This window comes from Macaca nemestrina, chromosome 9, assembly GCF_043159975.1.
Source record: "Macaca nemestrina isolate mMacNem1 chromosome 9, mMacNem.hap1, whole genome shotgun sequence".
NCBI lineage: Eukaryota > Metazoa > Chordata > Mammalia > Primates > Cercopithecidae > Macaca > Macaca nemestrina.
This window is the reverse complement of record NC_092133.1, coordinates 129692079-129708705: the sequence shown is the minus strand read 5'-3', so window position 1 is coordinate 129708705 and position 16627 is coordinate 129692079. Positions and strand designations below refer to the sequence as shown.

The following is a 16627-nucleotide window of genomic DNA, read 5'->3' as shown; positions in this document are numbered from 1 at the left end:
GGAGATGTCCCCAGAGAGGAGAGTGTGCTGTAAGATTTAGAAGGTGGGAAGTACACCAGGTTCAGGGAGCTGTAGGGCATCCTGGTGGATAGACAGAGGGTAGACCCAGTGTTTCTTCAACACATGGTGGGAGGATCACCTGCATCAGAGTCCTCTAGCCTTTTGGCACAAATGCATGGTTCTTGGATTCAGTGAATCGGGATATCTGGAAGAGAGGGCCGAGAATCTTCACTTTTAAATACAATCTCAGGTGACTGGAATTCTAGCTGAAGCCTGAATTTCTAATACAGAAGAGAGACGAGGCAGAATGGGTGGCCAATACAGAAGAGAGACGAGGCAGAACGAGCGCCAAGTCATGAAAAACCTAGAAGTCCAGAGGAGACTCCTGGACTTTCTTGCGAGGGTCCCAGGCAGTGGTGTGCTGGTAAACGACTAACAACCGGTTCTGGGGTGGGAGGGGAAGTGGCTAATTCACAGCTTGTTGATTTCTGGGTTGTAATTACTATAAAGATCACATGAGATCATCTGTGTCCAACTTTGTAAGAGCTAAAGCATGGAAGAAAGAAAAATTGTTATTACCTTATTCACAGGATACCTTTTGGCTTTGCTGAATCCACAGTCTCTTCTTCTACACAATTCACCTATCACAATTATTTGTCATGAGAGCCTTTATTGTCATGAGAGTTGATTTACTCTTCAAAGGAATCTGTTTTGTTCTGACCTCTTTGAGCACACTTGACAGGAGTTTTGCACCCTGACCTCCCAGGAATCTTGCAAGCATCACCCAGAAGACAGGTCATCTGCTATTCCCACTTGTATTCATGACAATGACAATTTATTCCAGGCACTGGTCATGAGATTTGCACTTCTTCACATATTCATTCACATATTTGTTTACACATTCGTACTAGTAAGAGCTAACATTTATTATGAGGTGCCAAGACCTTTCAGGCATGAATGTATTAACTTCTGAAAGTGATCTATAAGTCCCATTACTACATACATTTTATATACAAAAAAACTGAGACTCAAAAAACGTACACCCTAGTAAGTATCAGAGCTACAATCTGAATGCAGGTAGTCTGTCTAGAGATAAGCCATGGTGCCTTTCACATTTCCTTTTCATTAACTAAATTGTCCTATAGCCCTCGACAGTCTTCCCACAACTCACAGATGCCTTGAAGGGGGTTGTTCTGAAAAAGAATAAAGTTATTTCCTGTTTGCACCCAACTGAGGTCAGCAGTTTAATAAACGCATCATAGTAGCTCTTTGTAAGAGAATCTGATGTGTACATCATACACAAACCTATTTCTGGTTTTATTGGCTTTATGGTAAAAATTTAATAGCATCATTAAACTATACAATGTCTGCATCAGCTCCTCCTGCGTTCTCAGGTGGAAGAATCCCTTTTCTGGTAAGATTATCCCTTGCCTATTTGAGGAGTGACTCCGAGATGAAGTGACTCCATCTTGGATGCTAATCTGCCACTTTGTCTTCTGATTAGCCCCAGTTCCGTGAATGCCTCCTGGTTCCTACTTTCTTTACCATCCCTAGTGTAAGAACATGTCAATCTTGATGTCATCACACAAATTATAGGCTGTGACATGCATAGCATTCTTGCCTATTCTGTAGGCTTGCCTTTAATTGTCCTGCCCAGAGTACACACACTCTTTTCCTATGGTAGATAAGTCCTGGGTCTGGGGGTGACATAACATTATGGAGATCTCCCTGTCTTTCTGCTGCCAAAGACCATGCTTCCATTTGTAAGTTCCCCAAATAAATCACCCTTTACCAAAAAACTGGATTTTGTCCTCATTCTTTGGTTTCTTGTCTCCTCTTGTATTTGGGGGTCGCTTTGTGTATGTGGCCCTTTCTTGGAACACTATCTCAGAAGCCCCTTCAGATTAGAAACTGTCTTAAACTTTCTTAGGAAAACATTTCGATGTCAGCAAATATTTCCTTGAATTTAATCTAAACCTGTCATTCTTCAGCTCCAACAAATCTCCTCTTACTCAAGTCTCCATTAAGATAAAGTATAGGCTGTCATTGGCTTGGGCAAAATCTTGTGTGATATTTAGTGTATTTGCAAGTAATTGTCAAGCCTTCCACAGTCATCCCACTCAGGCTAACCATTCCGTAACCCTTAGTGATTTCTGGTTCACAGAGTTCTTTACATTAGAAATTCCAGTGTTTGATCTGAATTCATGTACAGGCAGGTGGAACACAGTGGATCATTCCAGGCACTATCATGGAGTCCTGGCAAAGTTTCAAGCAGATGTTGAATAATTCCAAGTGACTCTAAGGGTTTCACATACTCTATAATAATTGCCCTAAAGAGCCATAGAGCTTTGACTGTACATATTTTATTCCCCTTTTGATTCTATATTGTGTGCAATTTTAGAATTTTGACATCTTACCTCTGTATCTAATCTGTTTCCAAAAATACAGCATGATCAGGAAAGACAATTCTTGAACTAACTCTAGCTATGTGTGGCTGACTATTATCCCCGGATACAAAAGAGTGGGACTCGCCGGACATGATTCCTGTGCTAATTTCAAATGCTCATTCTTTAAAAGATCTGCTTCCATTTCCCCTTAATTGCCCCTTTCATTACATGACCAGATCCTCTCAGAAGACTTCCTTTAGAAAGTTACTTTATGCCACAAATCAGAAGCATTCCTTTAAAAAAGTATCTGAAGTACAGTGTGGGACACGTCTTTGTAGGAGAAATAAGACAAGGTCAGACAGACAAAAGGACACCATCTCTGGGCAGTTAGGTGATTGTAAACCGAAAGCAAATATTAAAGGAAACCATATTGGAGTATTTAGAAAAACTCAAATTAGCACATGAAATAGTTAATCAACTTTTTAAAAGTTACGACTCTCCTTTCTAGGGTTAATTTCCATCCACTCTCTATTCACTGCACAAACATTTGGTAAAAACATAGCTATAATCTTATTTGGATATAAAAAAGGGCTCCAATCAAGCCATCTTCCCTCCCTTCCCCTCCCCTACCTCTCTTCCCTGGCCTCTTCTCCCCTGTCTTGTCCTCTCCTCTTTTCTTCCCCTCCCTTCCTCTCCATCTTCTTTTGATGCTGCAGTTTCTTCAAAATACACTCCTCACAGTCATGAAAAGTCAAGACTTGGCCTGATTTCATGTGGCCTTACCAAAGTGCTCCCTGCAAATTTTGCAGCCACCATGAATCACAAGACACTGAATATGAGGGGAGTTTTTTTTTTTATTGTTTGTGTGTTTGTTTTTTGCCAGCCTCATTCACTGGAAGCAGTGCTCAGAAGATCAGAGGCAATTATGAAGTTTGGAGGATTAAAAATTGAACTAAAAGGACATATTAAAAATATGCACAGAGATGATTGATTATAAAATGATTTCCTTTACTCTCATAGAAGAAACCACTCAATCACCTTCTCTCTCTCTCTTTTTTCTTCTTGCTTTCTTCACCCCTGCCTCTGCAAACATCATTTGCTATGGTTGGAATCCTGAGACCTGTGTCAGGGCCTGCCAGAAGGCCAATTAGAAGTGTATCCATCAGACTCTTTTAGATTGCATTATATATAAAAAGAAGAATAAGCAGTGTGACCAAGTGAATCCAGCCAAAAGTCAAAGCTGTGCAATGGCCGTGTATCACTGACAATACACTAACTGTGATTAGGGGAGGCCAGCTGCCACCCTGTCTGTTTCTAGGTATGTCAACTGTGGCTGCCCACCCAGGAGACAGAGTATGTTCAGGTGCCCTCTTTGCAACTGCCTTAATTTCAATGCTCATGAACGTTTTCTCACCCTGTTTTGCCATTTCCAGTTAATCTCATGCATATTTATGTGCCAATTATGCAAATCCCAAGACAAAAATGCATTAAGCACCCATGATTTAGACTGGTTAAGTCCATTACATGGCATAATGAAATTATTGCATGATGTCCAATTTACCTCAATGCTTGCTTTAAACTGTCCATAAGTTATTGAGTAACCATAACATGCCAAAATTTAGCTCTAGGAGGCTTCCTTTGTCTACCTATCATGATACCAGGAAATCAGAAACTTCAAGCTAAATCCTCACCAAAGGGAGAAAATATTTCAGAACAGACTTAAGGAGGCATAATGTGATCAAAGTTTAAGTATGGCAACCACATTGTCACGGATATGTCTTTGGATAAATTAAAAATATCACTGGGTAATTTCAACAACATTTGGACAGAGCAACTTAGGATCTAAAACCAAGCCTTATCAATGGGATTCTCCTCTTGCCAGTCGGGTCTTGTTCCCTGAGTCATGATGATATTGTAGGTCACTGAATTCAAATGCAATTTGAATTTTCAATATGGAAATATCCATTTCCAGCATCAGAAATAAAAAGACTAAAAAAGAATTCACAGAAGCAATTTAAAAACACACGCATACACAAATCCCTTGAAACCTAAAAACTGAAGGGCTTGAATGAGAATCTATTTGCTATGTAGAGATTTTATGTTTAAACTTTGGTAGGAACCAAACCCCACAGTTTCATGTTTATTAGACAATATGATGATCAAGGAACAAGCCATGATGTGAGTGATACTGATAAATATAATACGTGAGCAGCCTGACCCACTGACGTCCATTTCTCCACCGACTATCACATGTCATTTTAATCAGCTCATAGTGTGATTTACACAGAGCCTGGGTCCTGGTTATTTGCATAGGGAACTCCCTTCCAAGTCTATGAGAGTTGTCCTCGCTTGAGGTTAGGAGCTCGGATCCACAGATCTGTTACGCACCGGAAACTGCACAATACTGTGATAGTTTGCAATTTGAAAACCTGGTCAAATGAACAGATTACGATGCCATTCCCCAAAGCATTCAAACCTCATCCTGTCAATCAAGTGAGCTAGGATGCCAGTGTCATTTGCCATTTTCTTTGCTGTGGTAGGGGATCATGAAACAGGACCTGATGTTTCTACGGTACCTTGGATTAAAGTGTACTGCCTGTAAGCAACAGGACTCCAGCTACAAGCCCAGAGAGAAAAAATGGGTCACCAATGGGATCTCAAAGAAGGTCTGCCAGCCCATTGAAGGGCTGGAGTTAGAGCCTTTGTAACAAACGCTCACTTGAGACTATCCTTCTAATGAATGACTCTCAGCCATGGGTGAACATAACAGAGATGGGAAATTCTCGCAAAGGGTGGGGGTGTCTTCGTGCACAAGACCTACTTCTAACATTCCCTGAAAACATCGTGGTCAGGCTCATTAACCAGCAGGGAAAAAAAAAAATGTTCAATGACAAAAGAGTCTATTTGTGTCTGAATCATTAAACCGGGCATCAAACAGATGAGGTAAATCAAAGCCTTGTCCTATTAACTTTAACTCTGCTGTGTGCTTAGAGAGCTATTTGCCCCTTGATTTGTTTTGAAATTTCTGATTAAGAAAAGTAATATTTCTAGCATTATTGAAAACTTTTGACCTATCCTTTCAGAGTTATAGGTAAATATAGCAGATATGAAATAGCACCTTCATCGTCTAAGCTTATAATGGAAAACCCCACGTTCAAAGCATCTCTTGAAAGTGAAAAAACAAACTCCAGTCAAGAAGAACAAGTGCTTAGAGTCTTCAGGAGACTAAAACCAGTTCCCCGTGAACATTTCTAAATGTTAAGGGACCAAGTTCAAGATGTCAGGCTAGAGCAGTGCCCTGAAATCTTTTCTGCAGGTCTGCTAGTTTTCCGAGAACACATTGGCCTCCAGAATGCATTAACCTACTTTCCACAGAGAGGATTCCCTGGTCCTCCTGCTCCGAAGAAGAGGAGGAGGAAGAGGAAAGAGGATATTTCAAGCGGGAGCTGGGCACACTCTTTGCCTTAAACGTGTTACTCCTCCTGCTAAACAGCAATACGGTCTGAGACATTGGTACTTCCTGCAAACGAACAGCTCCGAGGGCTGCACGGCTCCAAAGCAAGAGTGATTGGAAATCCTGCTAAAATATGGCTGTCTAATCAACCGAGAGGCGAACTCATTACTGAGGTTCCCATTGTCCACGCTGACAGATGGCTCGCTCCCCTCGGCTCTCCCCTTCCCCTCAGATCGCGCTGCCGTGCAGGCAAGCCTATTCTTTGAGAGATCCAGTTGCAATCGCCAGCCTAGTTCTGAAATAAGACAAAAGCTCCGTGAGCCTCCTCCCATGCACAGAGCCTTTTCTGTCCCTCCAAGCAGAAGGAAAAGAAATCCAGATCCACTCCCCTTACCTTCGTCCTCATCGGAGACAGGAGCCCTTCCATGGTGGCAGAATCCTCATGCCAGTTTCTGTCTCCTGCAAGTTACTCTCCCTGTGTGCTGTGCTTAAGCATCCCACATGAAAAGAGCCATGTCTGGAGCCGTGGTGGCTCCCCTCTCCGGGTGGCGCCTCTGCACCGCCACCCGGCCTAACTTGAATCCCCAGCGCCGGCAAAGCGCCGTTCCTGGAGAAGCCTGCTCCGCTCCTCGCCCTGGTCCCCTCTCTCTTTCTCCTTCTCCCGCGCTCTCTCTCCTCCCTCTCTCTCCTCCCTCTCTCTTTCCATAATCTGCCTACAGCTCTCTGTGTACCCTGCTCACTTGACAAACGATCTCTGTCTTAGGTAACGCGTTTGAGCCAGGAAAAGTGATCTGAACCAACCCACAGGGCAGCTCACCCAGGGCAGGAGGCGAGGGGGGCTGAGCAGGAGCATCCAGCCGCTTTGGGCTCTGTAGCTTGCTCTCTCTAGAGCTGAGAGTACTGTTGCATTTGTTCGTTCGTTCATTCATTTATTCATCATTCATTCCTCTCTTAAGAAGTGGGACCCCCACAAGAATGGATCTAGTCGACACCATTACTGAGCTGCTTTTCTAGTTTGTGTACAGAAAGCTGAAAAAGAAATCCCACTGCGTGGGTACTTCTAAAAACCCATGTTCAGCCCAGTGTGAATTTCACATCTGGATAGTTAACTGGGTTTTTTTGCAGTTTGGCCAGAAGTTTAGAGGCATATAACTGTAGCCTCTTTTTAGAGAAAGTTTCAAAAACAGATTTATGGACTCTGTTCCTGAATAGCCGAGAATTAAAAAAATAAGTGTGTATGTGTGTGTGTGTGTGTGTGTGTGTGGACGTGTGCTTGCGGGCATACTGTCCAGGAGTCCACATAAATCAGGACTGACTGTTTCATTCAGCATTGCTTGTCACTTGGAAAAAATAGACAATGAAAGAAAAATGGCAAAGACCGAGGTCAAGGCATAATGCAATTGAAAAGATGAGATTTTCCTGAACTTCTTTAGGCTTGAGGAATTTTCTCTGTGAGAATAATTCAATATCTCTACTTCAACTGGTGACTCCTTAAATGTGACTACACACATCTATGCCATCACCAAGGTGCCAGGACACTTTTGCATCATAAATGCAACACATGTGCACCATATATGAACCTGTCAATGCGATTTAAGGAAGATGTCACATCCCTTGCCCTTCTTTCCATCTGCAGTTCTTGTATTCACAAGATATCCCCCAAGACAGGGCGAGCCACTCTGCCCTCCAGATGGAATCACATGTTGGTCCACTGCCCCTGCCTCTTCCTTCATTGATGATTTTCATCCCTAATTAATATCCTTCTCTCCTCCAGTTCATACATCAGCATTCTAAAGAACTCAGTATCTACACCAACTCTATCACCTCTTGATCACCTCCTTGGTAGTCTCCAGTTCTTTCTTTTCTTTTCTTTTCTTTTCTTTTCTTTTCTTTTCTTTTCTTTTCTTTTCTTTTTTCTTTTCTTTCCTTTCCTTTCCTTTCCTTTCCTTTTCTTTTCTTTCTTTCTTTCTCTCTCTCTCTCTCTTTCTTTCTTTCATTTTCTTTTCTTTTTCTTTTTTTTTTGACAAAGTCTCTGTCTGTTGCTCAGGCTGGAGTATGGTGGTACAGTTATGGCTCACTGCAGCCTTGAACTCCCGAGTTCAAGAGATCCTCCCGCCTCAGCCTCCTGAATATCTGGGACTGTAGGCATGCACCACCATGCCCAGCTAATTTTTAACTTTTTTTATGCAGAAAGGGCCTTGCTATGTTACCCAGGTTGGTCTTGAACTCCTGGCCTCAATAAATCCTTCCTCCTCAGCCTCCCAAACTGTTGGGATTACAGATGTGAGCCACTGCACGGGGTCCAAGTTTCTATTCTTAACTCTTTCTCTACGTCACCTTAGGTGCAGGCTGCAACCTAATTCTCACTTAACCAGACATGTACATCCTTTGTCCAGAGTCTTAGCATTCTGACACATCTTTAGACCCAACATATTGATTGCAACTCGCTGTCCTTATATAAAAGATTATTGCCATTTCTGGGGGACTCTGGACCTTCTTTCTTTGGTACTGACTTAAATAATACTTCTCATTTTGTATTACAGTGTTTAGGTTCCCTAATCATTTCTTCTATTCACGTAGTCATTCAACAAATAGCTGTAAGGCACCTACTATGTGCTGGAAGCTGTTCCTGTTCTGATGATACGGTGGAGAATACGGTAGACACAGTCCTTGTTCCAAGGCCCTATATTTATAGCAGATTTGACACAAAACTCAACCAACTCCTCGAGCCCTTCCGTCTATCATTGCATTATTCATACTAATCTCTCCCCATGTTTTCAGGTTTCTCTGTAGGTTTGTAAACCTTCTGATGTGACTTCCATTTCCAGTCTAGTGCCATTCTCTTTGTGACTCTTCTCCTATCTGGATATACATGATCAACTTTCTCCTAGGAAATAAAAAACTAAATTGTCTCCATGAGAATCTCATTCCTTCACCTCCATCTTTTTTTTTTTTTTTTTTTTTTTTTGTGGTTGCGGGGAGGTGCGGAGTCTTGCTCTGTCACCCAGGCTGGAGTGCAGTGGTGCAATCTTGGCTCACTGCAATCTCTGCCTTCCAGGTTCAAGTGATTCTCTTGCCTCAACCTCCCAAGTAGCTGGGATTACAGGCATGCGCCATCACACCCAGCTAATTTTTGTATTTTTAGTGGAGATGGGGTTTCACCATGTTGGCCAGGATGGTCTCAATCTCCTGACCCCGTGATCTACCCCCTCGGCCTCCCAAAGTGCTGGGATTACAGGCATGAGCCACTGCGCCTAGCCTCACTTCCATCTTTAATTCTATTCTCTCTCCTCTTCCCCAGACCCTTCCTCTATTTCCTCAAAGGCTTCATTTTTCAGTGTCAGGGAAGGAAATCACTCTTGTTTACTCAAAACAGAGATGCCATTCCTCATCCTCCCCTGTTATTAGTCCCTGAATCATGAAAAAGACTTGTTATCCCACTTGCTGTTGAGACATTGCCCATGCCATGTGCCACATTTAGCTTCCATCCTGTTGGATTCTTCAATAACTAGAATAAGCTGCATCCATCATTTGCTTTTTTACTTTCAATAACTCTTTCCTGAAGCATTCTGCCCTGTTCGTGGCATGAACAGGTTCACGGACAGGTTTGCGCTGTTTGCGCCCTTTCTAACCCCAGAAACCCCCTCATCAGAATTTCCAATCATGTATCCTTCTCTTTTTTTTTTTTTTTTTTTTTTTGAGACAAAGTCTTGCTCTGTTGCACAGGCTGGAGTGCAGTGGCATGATCTTGGCTCACTGCGATCTCTGCCTCCTGGGTTCAAGTGATTCTCATGCCTCAGCCTCCACCATGCCCAGCTAGTTTTTTGTATTTTTAGTAGAGATGGGGTTTCACTATGTTGGCCAGGCTGGTCTTGAACTCCTGGCCACAAGTGATCCGCCCACCCTGGCCTCCCAAAGTGCTGGGATTATAGGTGTCAGCCACTGTGCCTGGCCCCAATCATGTCCCCTTCTCAAGAGTTTTATCCTTGATATTAAAAAAAAAAAATCTCTGGTACAATTGATTACCTGCATCCCTGCCTCCTGGCCCTCTGTACTCTCTCTGGCTCTCAATCTCCCTAAAGGTTTGTTTAAAGTATATATAACGGAGGGGGGACTATGCCAAAGTTAAACAAAACTAGACTGACTGCATGTTTAAGGCTGGTTGTTTTCTGAAAAACTCCAACCATAGATTTTGGAACCAGAACAGCTTTCCTGAGCCAAAGGAAAGGACTTTCGGAAGGAATTTGGAATATTCTGTATCAGTGCACCACTTAGGGAAGGTAGAACTTTTCTGGTTGTTTATACACCAGCCCTTTAGCCCTGGAGCCTGGGGTTGTTCACCATATTTTTATAATGGTCTGAGAGGTCCTTGACTAAACCCCTGGAATCAACAGGACTTGGAACCTATCAATTAGTTCCTGAGATGATGCAGCTGTTGATGGTAAAAATGAGAATGGCAATAGCTGTTGAATGCTTACCTGCTGGCAGGCACTAGGCTAAGTGATTTCATGCAGCAGTTCATACAATTCCCTTACCCCCTGCCCCATGAGGGAGGTACTATTCTTACTGGTCTATTGCAGAAGCTTCAGCTAAGTAATTCACGCATTCAGTTCAATGAAGCCACCGCTAGTGCACTATATCCACCTCATCTTATTTCATTAAAAATAATCCCCACCAACATAAGACATATAAAGACTTAAAAGTACATTTTAAATTTCTGTTCTTTATTAGTCAGGGGCTGCAAAGTAAGCATTTGAAAATATTTTATTTTAGACTATTAAGGTATTACATTGAGTGCCTCGTTCACTTATGTATTCAGGAAACCAATATTCATTGAACATCCACTTCAAGCCAGGTTCTGTGTTAGACACTTAAAAGCACAGAGTCTTGTGTTTATCAAAGATAAACATTTATAAAACGGAGCACACTAGTCCATTTATCATTTATCATTTCCAAGTCCTTTAAATACTGATGACTGCACCTTTTATGTCTTGTGTGAAGTGGTTGGATTGTTGCAGGGTGAAGAGGGCAGGAGGAGAGAGATGGTGGTGGGGATTAGAAAATATTTTATCCTGGGCAATAAATGTCAGTGAAGAATAATTGTCAGATCATTAGACACCCTAACAGCCTTGACATTGATCAATGTTACCAAAGTATTCAGAAGCAAGAACAATTTGCATTTTTGCCTCCTTGATATTAAAAGATTTCTTTGGATTAGGGCACTCTCTGCTTGCAGTTTACCATCTGGGAGTAACCTAAACTTAGAAAAAAAGTCAATAAATATCAAATATGTAGACACTGGTGAAATATCAATTAAGTTTACACCACAAGAGAAAGGGAGTTTTCTCTGAAATCTGACTTAAGGAATTTCTACTCTGTGGTAGGTGGGCTTCTCACCTGCAGAGGAAAACTCCCTGCACCAAGGAACCTCTCTTAGCAAATGCCTTTGCCCTTTGAGCCACCCTTCTTTCATATTTTGATGTTAAAAAAGAGAGGGAAATAATAACTTTACAATAAACTTCTCTAGACTAGCAGCACTTGTAAATGTCACAAAGGGTATTGGGTATGTCATGGTTGGAGGCTCAGGTTTTCCATCTCTTGCACTTAAACACTGACCCTTTCTTCCCCACATCTTTGCCATTTTTGAGGTTAATTTCTTTAGGCCCCTTAGAGTCTCTGGGGATCATAGCTAGCCAAACAATTAGGGTTTATTATCTGGGATTGCACCGCCTGCTTCCTAAACAGTTGATGATTTATTAAGGTGAGGGGATTGTGACCTGAGCACCATCAAGGCTTTACCCTCTGTGACCTGCTCATCACTCTTTACTATTTAGAAACATCTTCATCAAGTTGTAGGCTTTGGGATGATAACGGATAGAAAAGGTCTTCTTCCTGGATCAGTTCCAAATATCTTGGGTAACACTGAAGGAGTTACGTAACCAACATGACAAATCTCCTTCCCCCTTTTTCTCTCTGCCTCAACCCTCCTCAGTCACACATATTTGCTTTGATTTATAATATAAATATCCACTTGCTACATACTACAGTGCTCAGTGAAAATTGTGATTTGATATTAAGTGCTTGAAAGTATTCATGTCTAGGTAAGAGTAAACATTCTACATGTTCTTGCAATACAAAAATTATATAGCCATTAACATTCTTTCAAATTGTTTTTACATGTGTTTGCCTTTTTAAAAACCTCAGAATGGGCCGGGCATGGTGGCTCACGCGTATAATCCTAGCACTTTGGGAGGCTGAGGTGGGCAGATCGCTTGAGTTCAGGAATTCAAGATCAGCCTGATCGATATGACAAAACCCTATCTCAACTAAAAGTATACAAATTAGCTGGGCGTGGTGGTGCACATCTGTAGTCCCAGCTACTCAGGAGGCTGATGCAGGAGAATCACTTGAACCCAGGACGTGGAGGTTGCAGTGGCTGAGATTGTACCACTGCACTCCAGCCTGGGTGACAGAGAGCAAGACTCCATCAAAAAAACAAAACAAACAAACAAACTAAAATCAAACCTCACGATGATCCCATGAGACGTGGCAAGTATTCATTTTCATTTTACAAGATTGGAGAGGTGAATAGGAGAAAGGTAATATTTACTGAGCATCAGCTCTGTTCCAGGGCTTGAGCTAGATACTCTTCAGTGTCAGCTCACTTAATTTTCACAGGTGTATTATTATTCCCATTTAACAGATGATGACCTGAGATTGAGAGAATTAAGTACAGTAGTAGATAGCATCATTTTGTCCTGATTATGCATACATTTTGTTATCCATGCAATTCGCTATGTAACTTTGCCACCCTCTCTTTTTCCCCAAGTATGGATAGAAGGCTAGCAAAGGCAGTACAAGCAGAAGTTTGAAATGCCCATGGGGAAGATACACCCACGCCAGTCTGCTGATTCCAGCAGGAGGATAAAAGAAGACCCAGCCTCCATTACAGACGTATGAGCAAGCCAGAGAATCACAAATGAGTGAGACTAGCCAAGATCAGCTGATCCCAGCCTACATCAGCAAAACTCTACAGCCTTCTGAAAAACCAATGCCTATCACTGTGTGGCACCAGGCATTGCACTTGTTATGCAGCCAATGGATATGATTCCTAATCCGAGATGAGAGTTCCTAAACAGTGGAGTAGAGGTGACTAGAACCCCAAAGGCAGGTTTTCTTACTCCAAAAATTTCAAGTTCTTCCAACGCTATCACATTTCTGCTGCTCACCCATGCACAGCGATGGATTGTATGACTACTAAAGTATTTTCCAGACCCCCAGATCAATGTCTAAGCTCCAAGACACATATAACGACAATTCTATGTTATTGAATGTCAAATATAGGATCTACTGTATTTTATTTACAATTCTTTAAAATTGTGACACACTGAGGAAAATGTGGTATGAGGTTCTATGCCTTGGTTGATCAGTCATCTCGTCTTTATGATCTTTTAGACTCTCTGTCCCATTTTCTAAAGAACAGTGATTGCCTAAAGTTATCAGCAATTGGTATAGAAGTTAATTGGAATCTAGCCCTTGGAGACTTTTTCCTTCAGCAGTTCTTGCCTTTCCGAAAAAGTGTCTCACAGTGGGAAAAATAAAAGTGCTTTTTTTCATTATGATAAACACTTCAGCTGGAAATGGTTCTCTATCTGCCCCGATGTTTTACAAAAACATCTAAAGAGCAGAGTGACATGATTTTGCAGTGTTTGAAAAGAGGTATTTCCACTTTTTTCTCTGTTTTGTTTTGTTTTGTTTTTTTCCCTTAAGGTTTGTGGTTTGAGTGCTTTTGTCAAGAGGGAGAAGAAAACCAACAGCTGCTTTGGCCCCAAATCGCTGCTCCTGTGTTTGCTCAGAAGACCTCTGGGAGCCCAGATAAGGAGAAAGCCGAGAGACAGGCATCTGGGTGGAAGCAATGCCTCCTCCTTCCCGTCCTCACAGTGGGGAAGCAGTTGGATGTTCCTGCAAAGTTAGCGTGCAGGGTAGCATTATTTACCTCCCGCTTTTGTTGGGTTATTTCCAAGCTCCAAACTAAAGATTTGTGCTGACAGAAATTATGTAGGGAAACATTTTAATATTTGACAAATAAAAATTGTATATATTTCTGGTATAAAACAGAATGTTGGGATATATGTATGCATTGTGAAATGATTACCATGGAATTTTTTCTTTTTTTTTTTTTTTTGAGATAGGGTCTCACTCTGTTGTCCAGGCTGGAGTGCGGGGGCACAGTCACAGCTCACTGCAACCTCCACTTCCTGAGCTCAAGCGATCCTCCTGCCTCAGCCTCCTCAGCAGCTGGGACTACAGATGTGCGCCACCACGCCCAGCTAATTTGTGTACTTTTAGTTGAGATGGGGTTTTGCCATATTGATCAGGCTGGTCTTGAATTCCTGAACTCGAGTGATCTGCCTACCTCGGCCTCCCAAAGTGCCAGGATCACAGGTGTGAGCCACGGTGCCCGGACTACACGTTTTCTTGATATTTCTGTCAAAATGTTCAGGATTGTCAGGACTTAGACAAACCACTTTCAAAAGCTTTATTTGTGGCTTTTTCTTTATAAGAGGCAACTCCAACACTACTACCAAATTGCCCTATAATTGCTTATCAAACCTGGACTGGGGAGGGGACAAAAATGATAGTTATCAATGGAGATGGGAATTGACACAGTTTCTGCTTCTGAGACTTCTTTGAACTCTCGAGCTGTATTTTTAAAAAGAGAGAGAGATAGACTGGGTGCAGTAGCACATGCCTGGACTCCCAGTGCTTTCAGAGGCTGAGGCAGTAGGATTGCTTGGGGTCAGTATTTCAAGACCAGCTTGGGTAACAAAAGAAGACACTGTCTCTAAAATAAAAAAATAAAAAAAAAATTAGCCAGGCAAGGTGGCACATGCCTGTAGTTTCAGCTACTTGGAAGGCTGAGGCAGGAGGAGAGTTTGAGCCCAGGAGTTTGAGGCTGCAGTGATCTCTGATCTTGCCACTGCACTCCAGCCTGGACAACAGAGCAAGACAAGTGAGACAAGACAAAATTTTGTTTTTCTCTAATTGGCCCATCCTGCATGGTAGGGGTGTGAAAGAGACCCCCATCGTCTACCCTAAAAGTAACTCATGAACCCCTTGGTACAGGGATGCTCCTAGGTTCCTTCAAGGTGGACACATGTGCTGAGAACCTCCTTTAAGGCAGGCTCAACCAGTGGCTCTGCCCCGAGGTTACTAGGGTGAAGAGTACAGGTGAAGGCTGCTGAAGAATTGAAGAATGCCAAGGATTAGAGAACAATCACGGAAACCTTCTGAATTCTACTGAGTGAGAACTAGCAGGAGGGTTGAACAACTCAAGTGGAAGCAAAGGTTGGGAGAAGTACTCATTTCACCTGGCATTGTCTATTAGGCTGCTTCGAGGGAAATCCTATTCTTGAAGCTGGCTTTGACCATCTGGAGGAGGTTAGGATGTTGGTGCGTGGGACTGTCCTAAGCAGGATGGGATGGAGACGTGTAGGAGGTGAGGGAGGACTTCAGACAGAGAGACTGACCCATGCCGAAAAAGCACAGGGCTAGACAGTAACATATTTGAAGAGAAAAACAAGAACACTGAAGTTTACAGAGTGCTGATAAGTGATCTCCAGATTATACAGTCTAGACTCGATTTTTCTTAATTTGAAACTTAATTTACACCTCACTTTATTTGAAAACAGTTGTGTGCCATGCACAAATGAAATAATGTGCAGACAGAGTTCACTTTACATCATTAGTGATGTTGGAAAGTTGCACATTCATTTATTTAGAAATCTGCAGAAAATGCCTTTATGTTATAAAAGCTCATTCTTCTAAGTTATTCTAATTTTACAAGTTGGAATGCGCCATACCTGCGTAGTGTGAGATGGTCCCTTTAACAGTACTGGGATCGCCTAATAATGGAATTACGTTTACAGTGTGACCTTTCAAACAATAAATGTGCCTCCATGTGCATTATTTTCATAGCTCTAAGGAGTTTTTTTCTTTTTCAAATCACTCCCGTGTCTTAAATTTCCTTGACCAGCTTCAACCTGAGGCACAAAGGAAAGTAATTGCTTGATTCAATTTCTCACTATGTCAAAATAATGAAATTAATGATAGATATTGATGGGCATCTTTTACCCCCAAACCTGGAAATGCATTGTTTTGCAAATTGAATCTTAACCATGATATCTAAATATGTTCATTAAAAGCAAAACTACTGTCTTTTAAAAATGTTCATAAACAGAGACACTCGTGCCTGAAGTCATAAAGTCAGTTGGCATTTTGATCAGGTGTGACGAATATTTCTACCTCGATTTTAATAAGACATGATTTTTCTGACTCTGTGCCTCAGCATAACCTAAGAAACCAAATTTTATGAATAGTATTGACTTTAAACATCATAGTAATCATAAGAACCAAGAGAAATTATGAGGTATGGAAAACAGCTCCAGAAATAAAGGCTTAATTTGAAAACTTTGCTATGGTTTCCAAGCATGTTTTTACCTGGTCATGGTTTGGAGAAAGGGGTTGGACCATCTAAAAGCAGATCACCAAAGCACTTAAACCTAAACCCACTTTTTCTTTCTTTCTTTCTTTTTTTTTTTTTTTGAGACAAATCTTACGCTCTGTCGCCCAGGCTGGAGTGCAGTGGCGCGATCTCGGCTCACTGCAGGCTCTGCCTCCTGGGTTCAAGCGATTCTCCTGCCTCAGCCTCCAGAGTTGCTGGGATTACAGGTGCCTGCCACCACACCCGGTTAATTTTTTTTATTTTTAGTAGAGACGGGATTTC

General features: G+C 42.0%; 1 protein-coding gene across 3 annotated transcripts in view; it reads right to left on the bottom strand.

The window, feature by feature from the left end:
* LOC105490635 (FERM domain containing 4A) overlaps positions 1-16627 on the bottom strand; it is a 699298-nt gene that overhangs the window by 529774 nt on the left and 152897 nt on the right. Inside the window, exon 1 of one of the 3 annotated variants that reach the window (XM_011756457.3) lies at positions 6236-7740. The exons of the other annotated variants lie outside the window; for them this stretch is intronic. Coding sequence (XP_011754759.1) covers positions 6236-6268 — 33 coding nt within the window. The 5' untranslated portion in view covers positions 6269-7740. Of the gene's footprint in view, positions 1-6235; positions 7741-16627 lie in introns of those variants that run through there. 3 annotated transcript variants of the gene reach the window in all.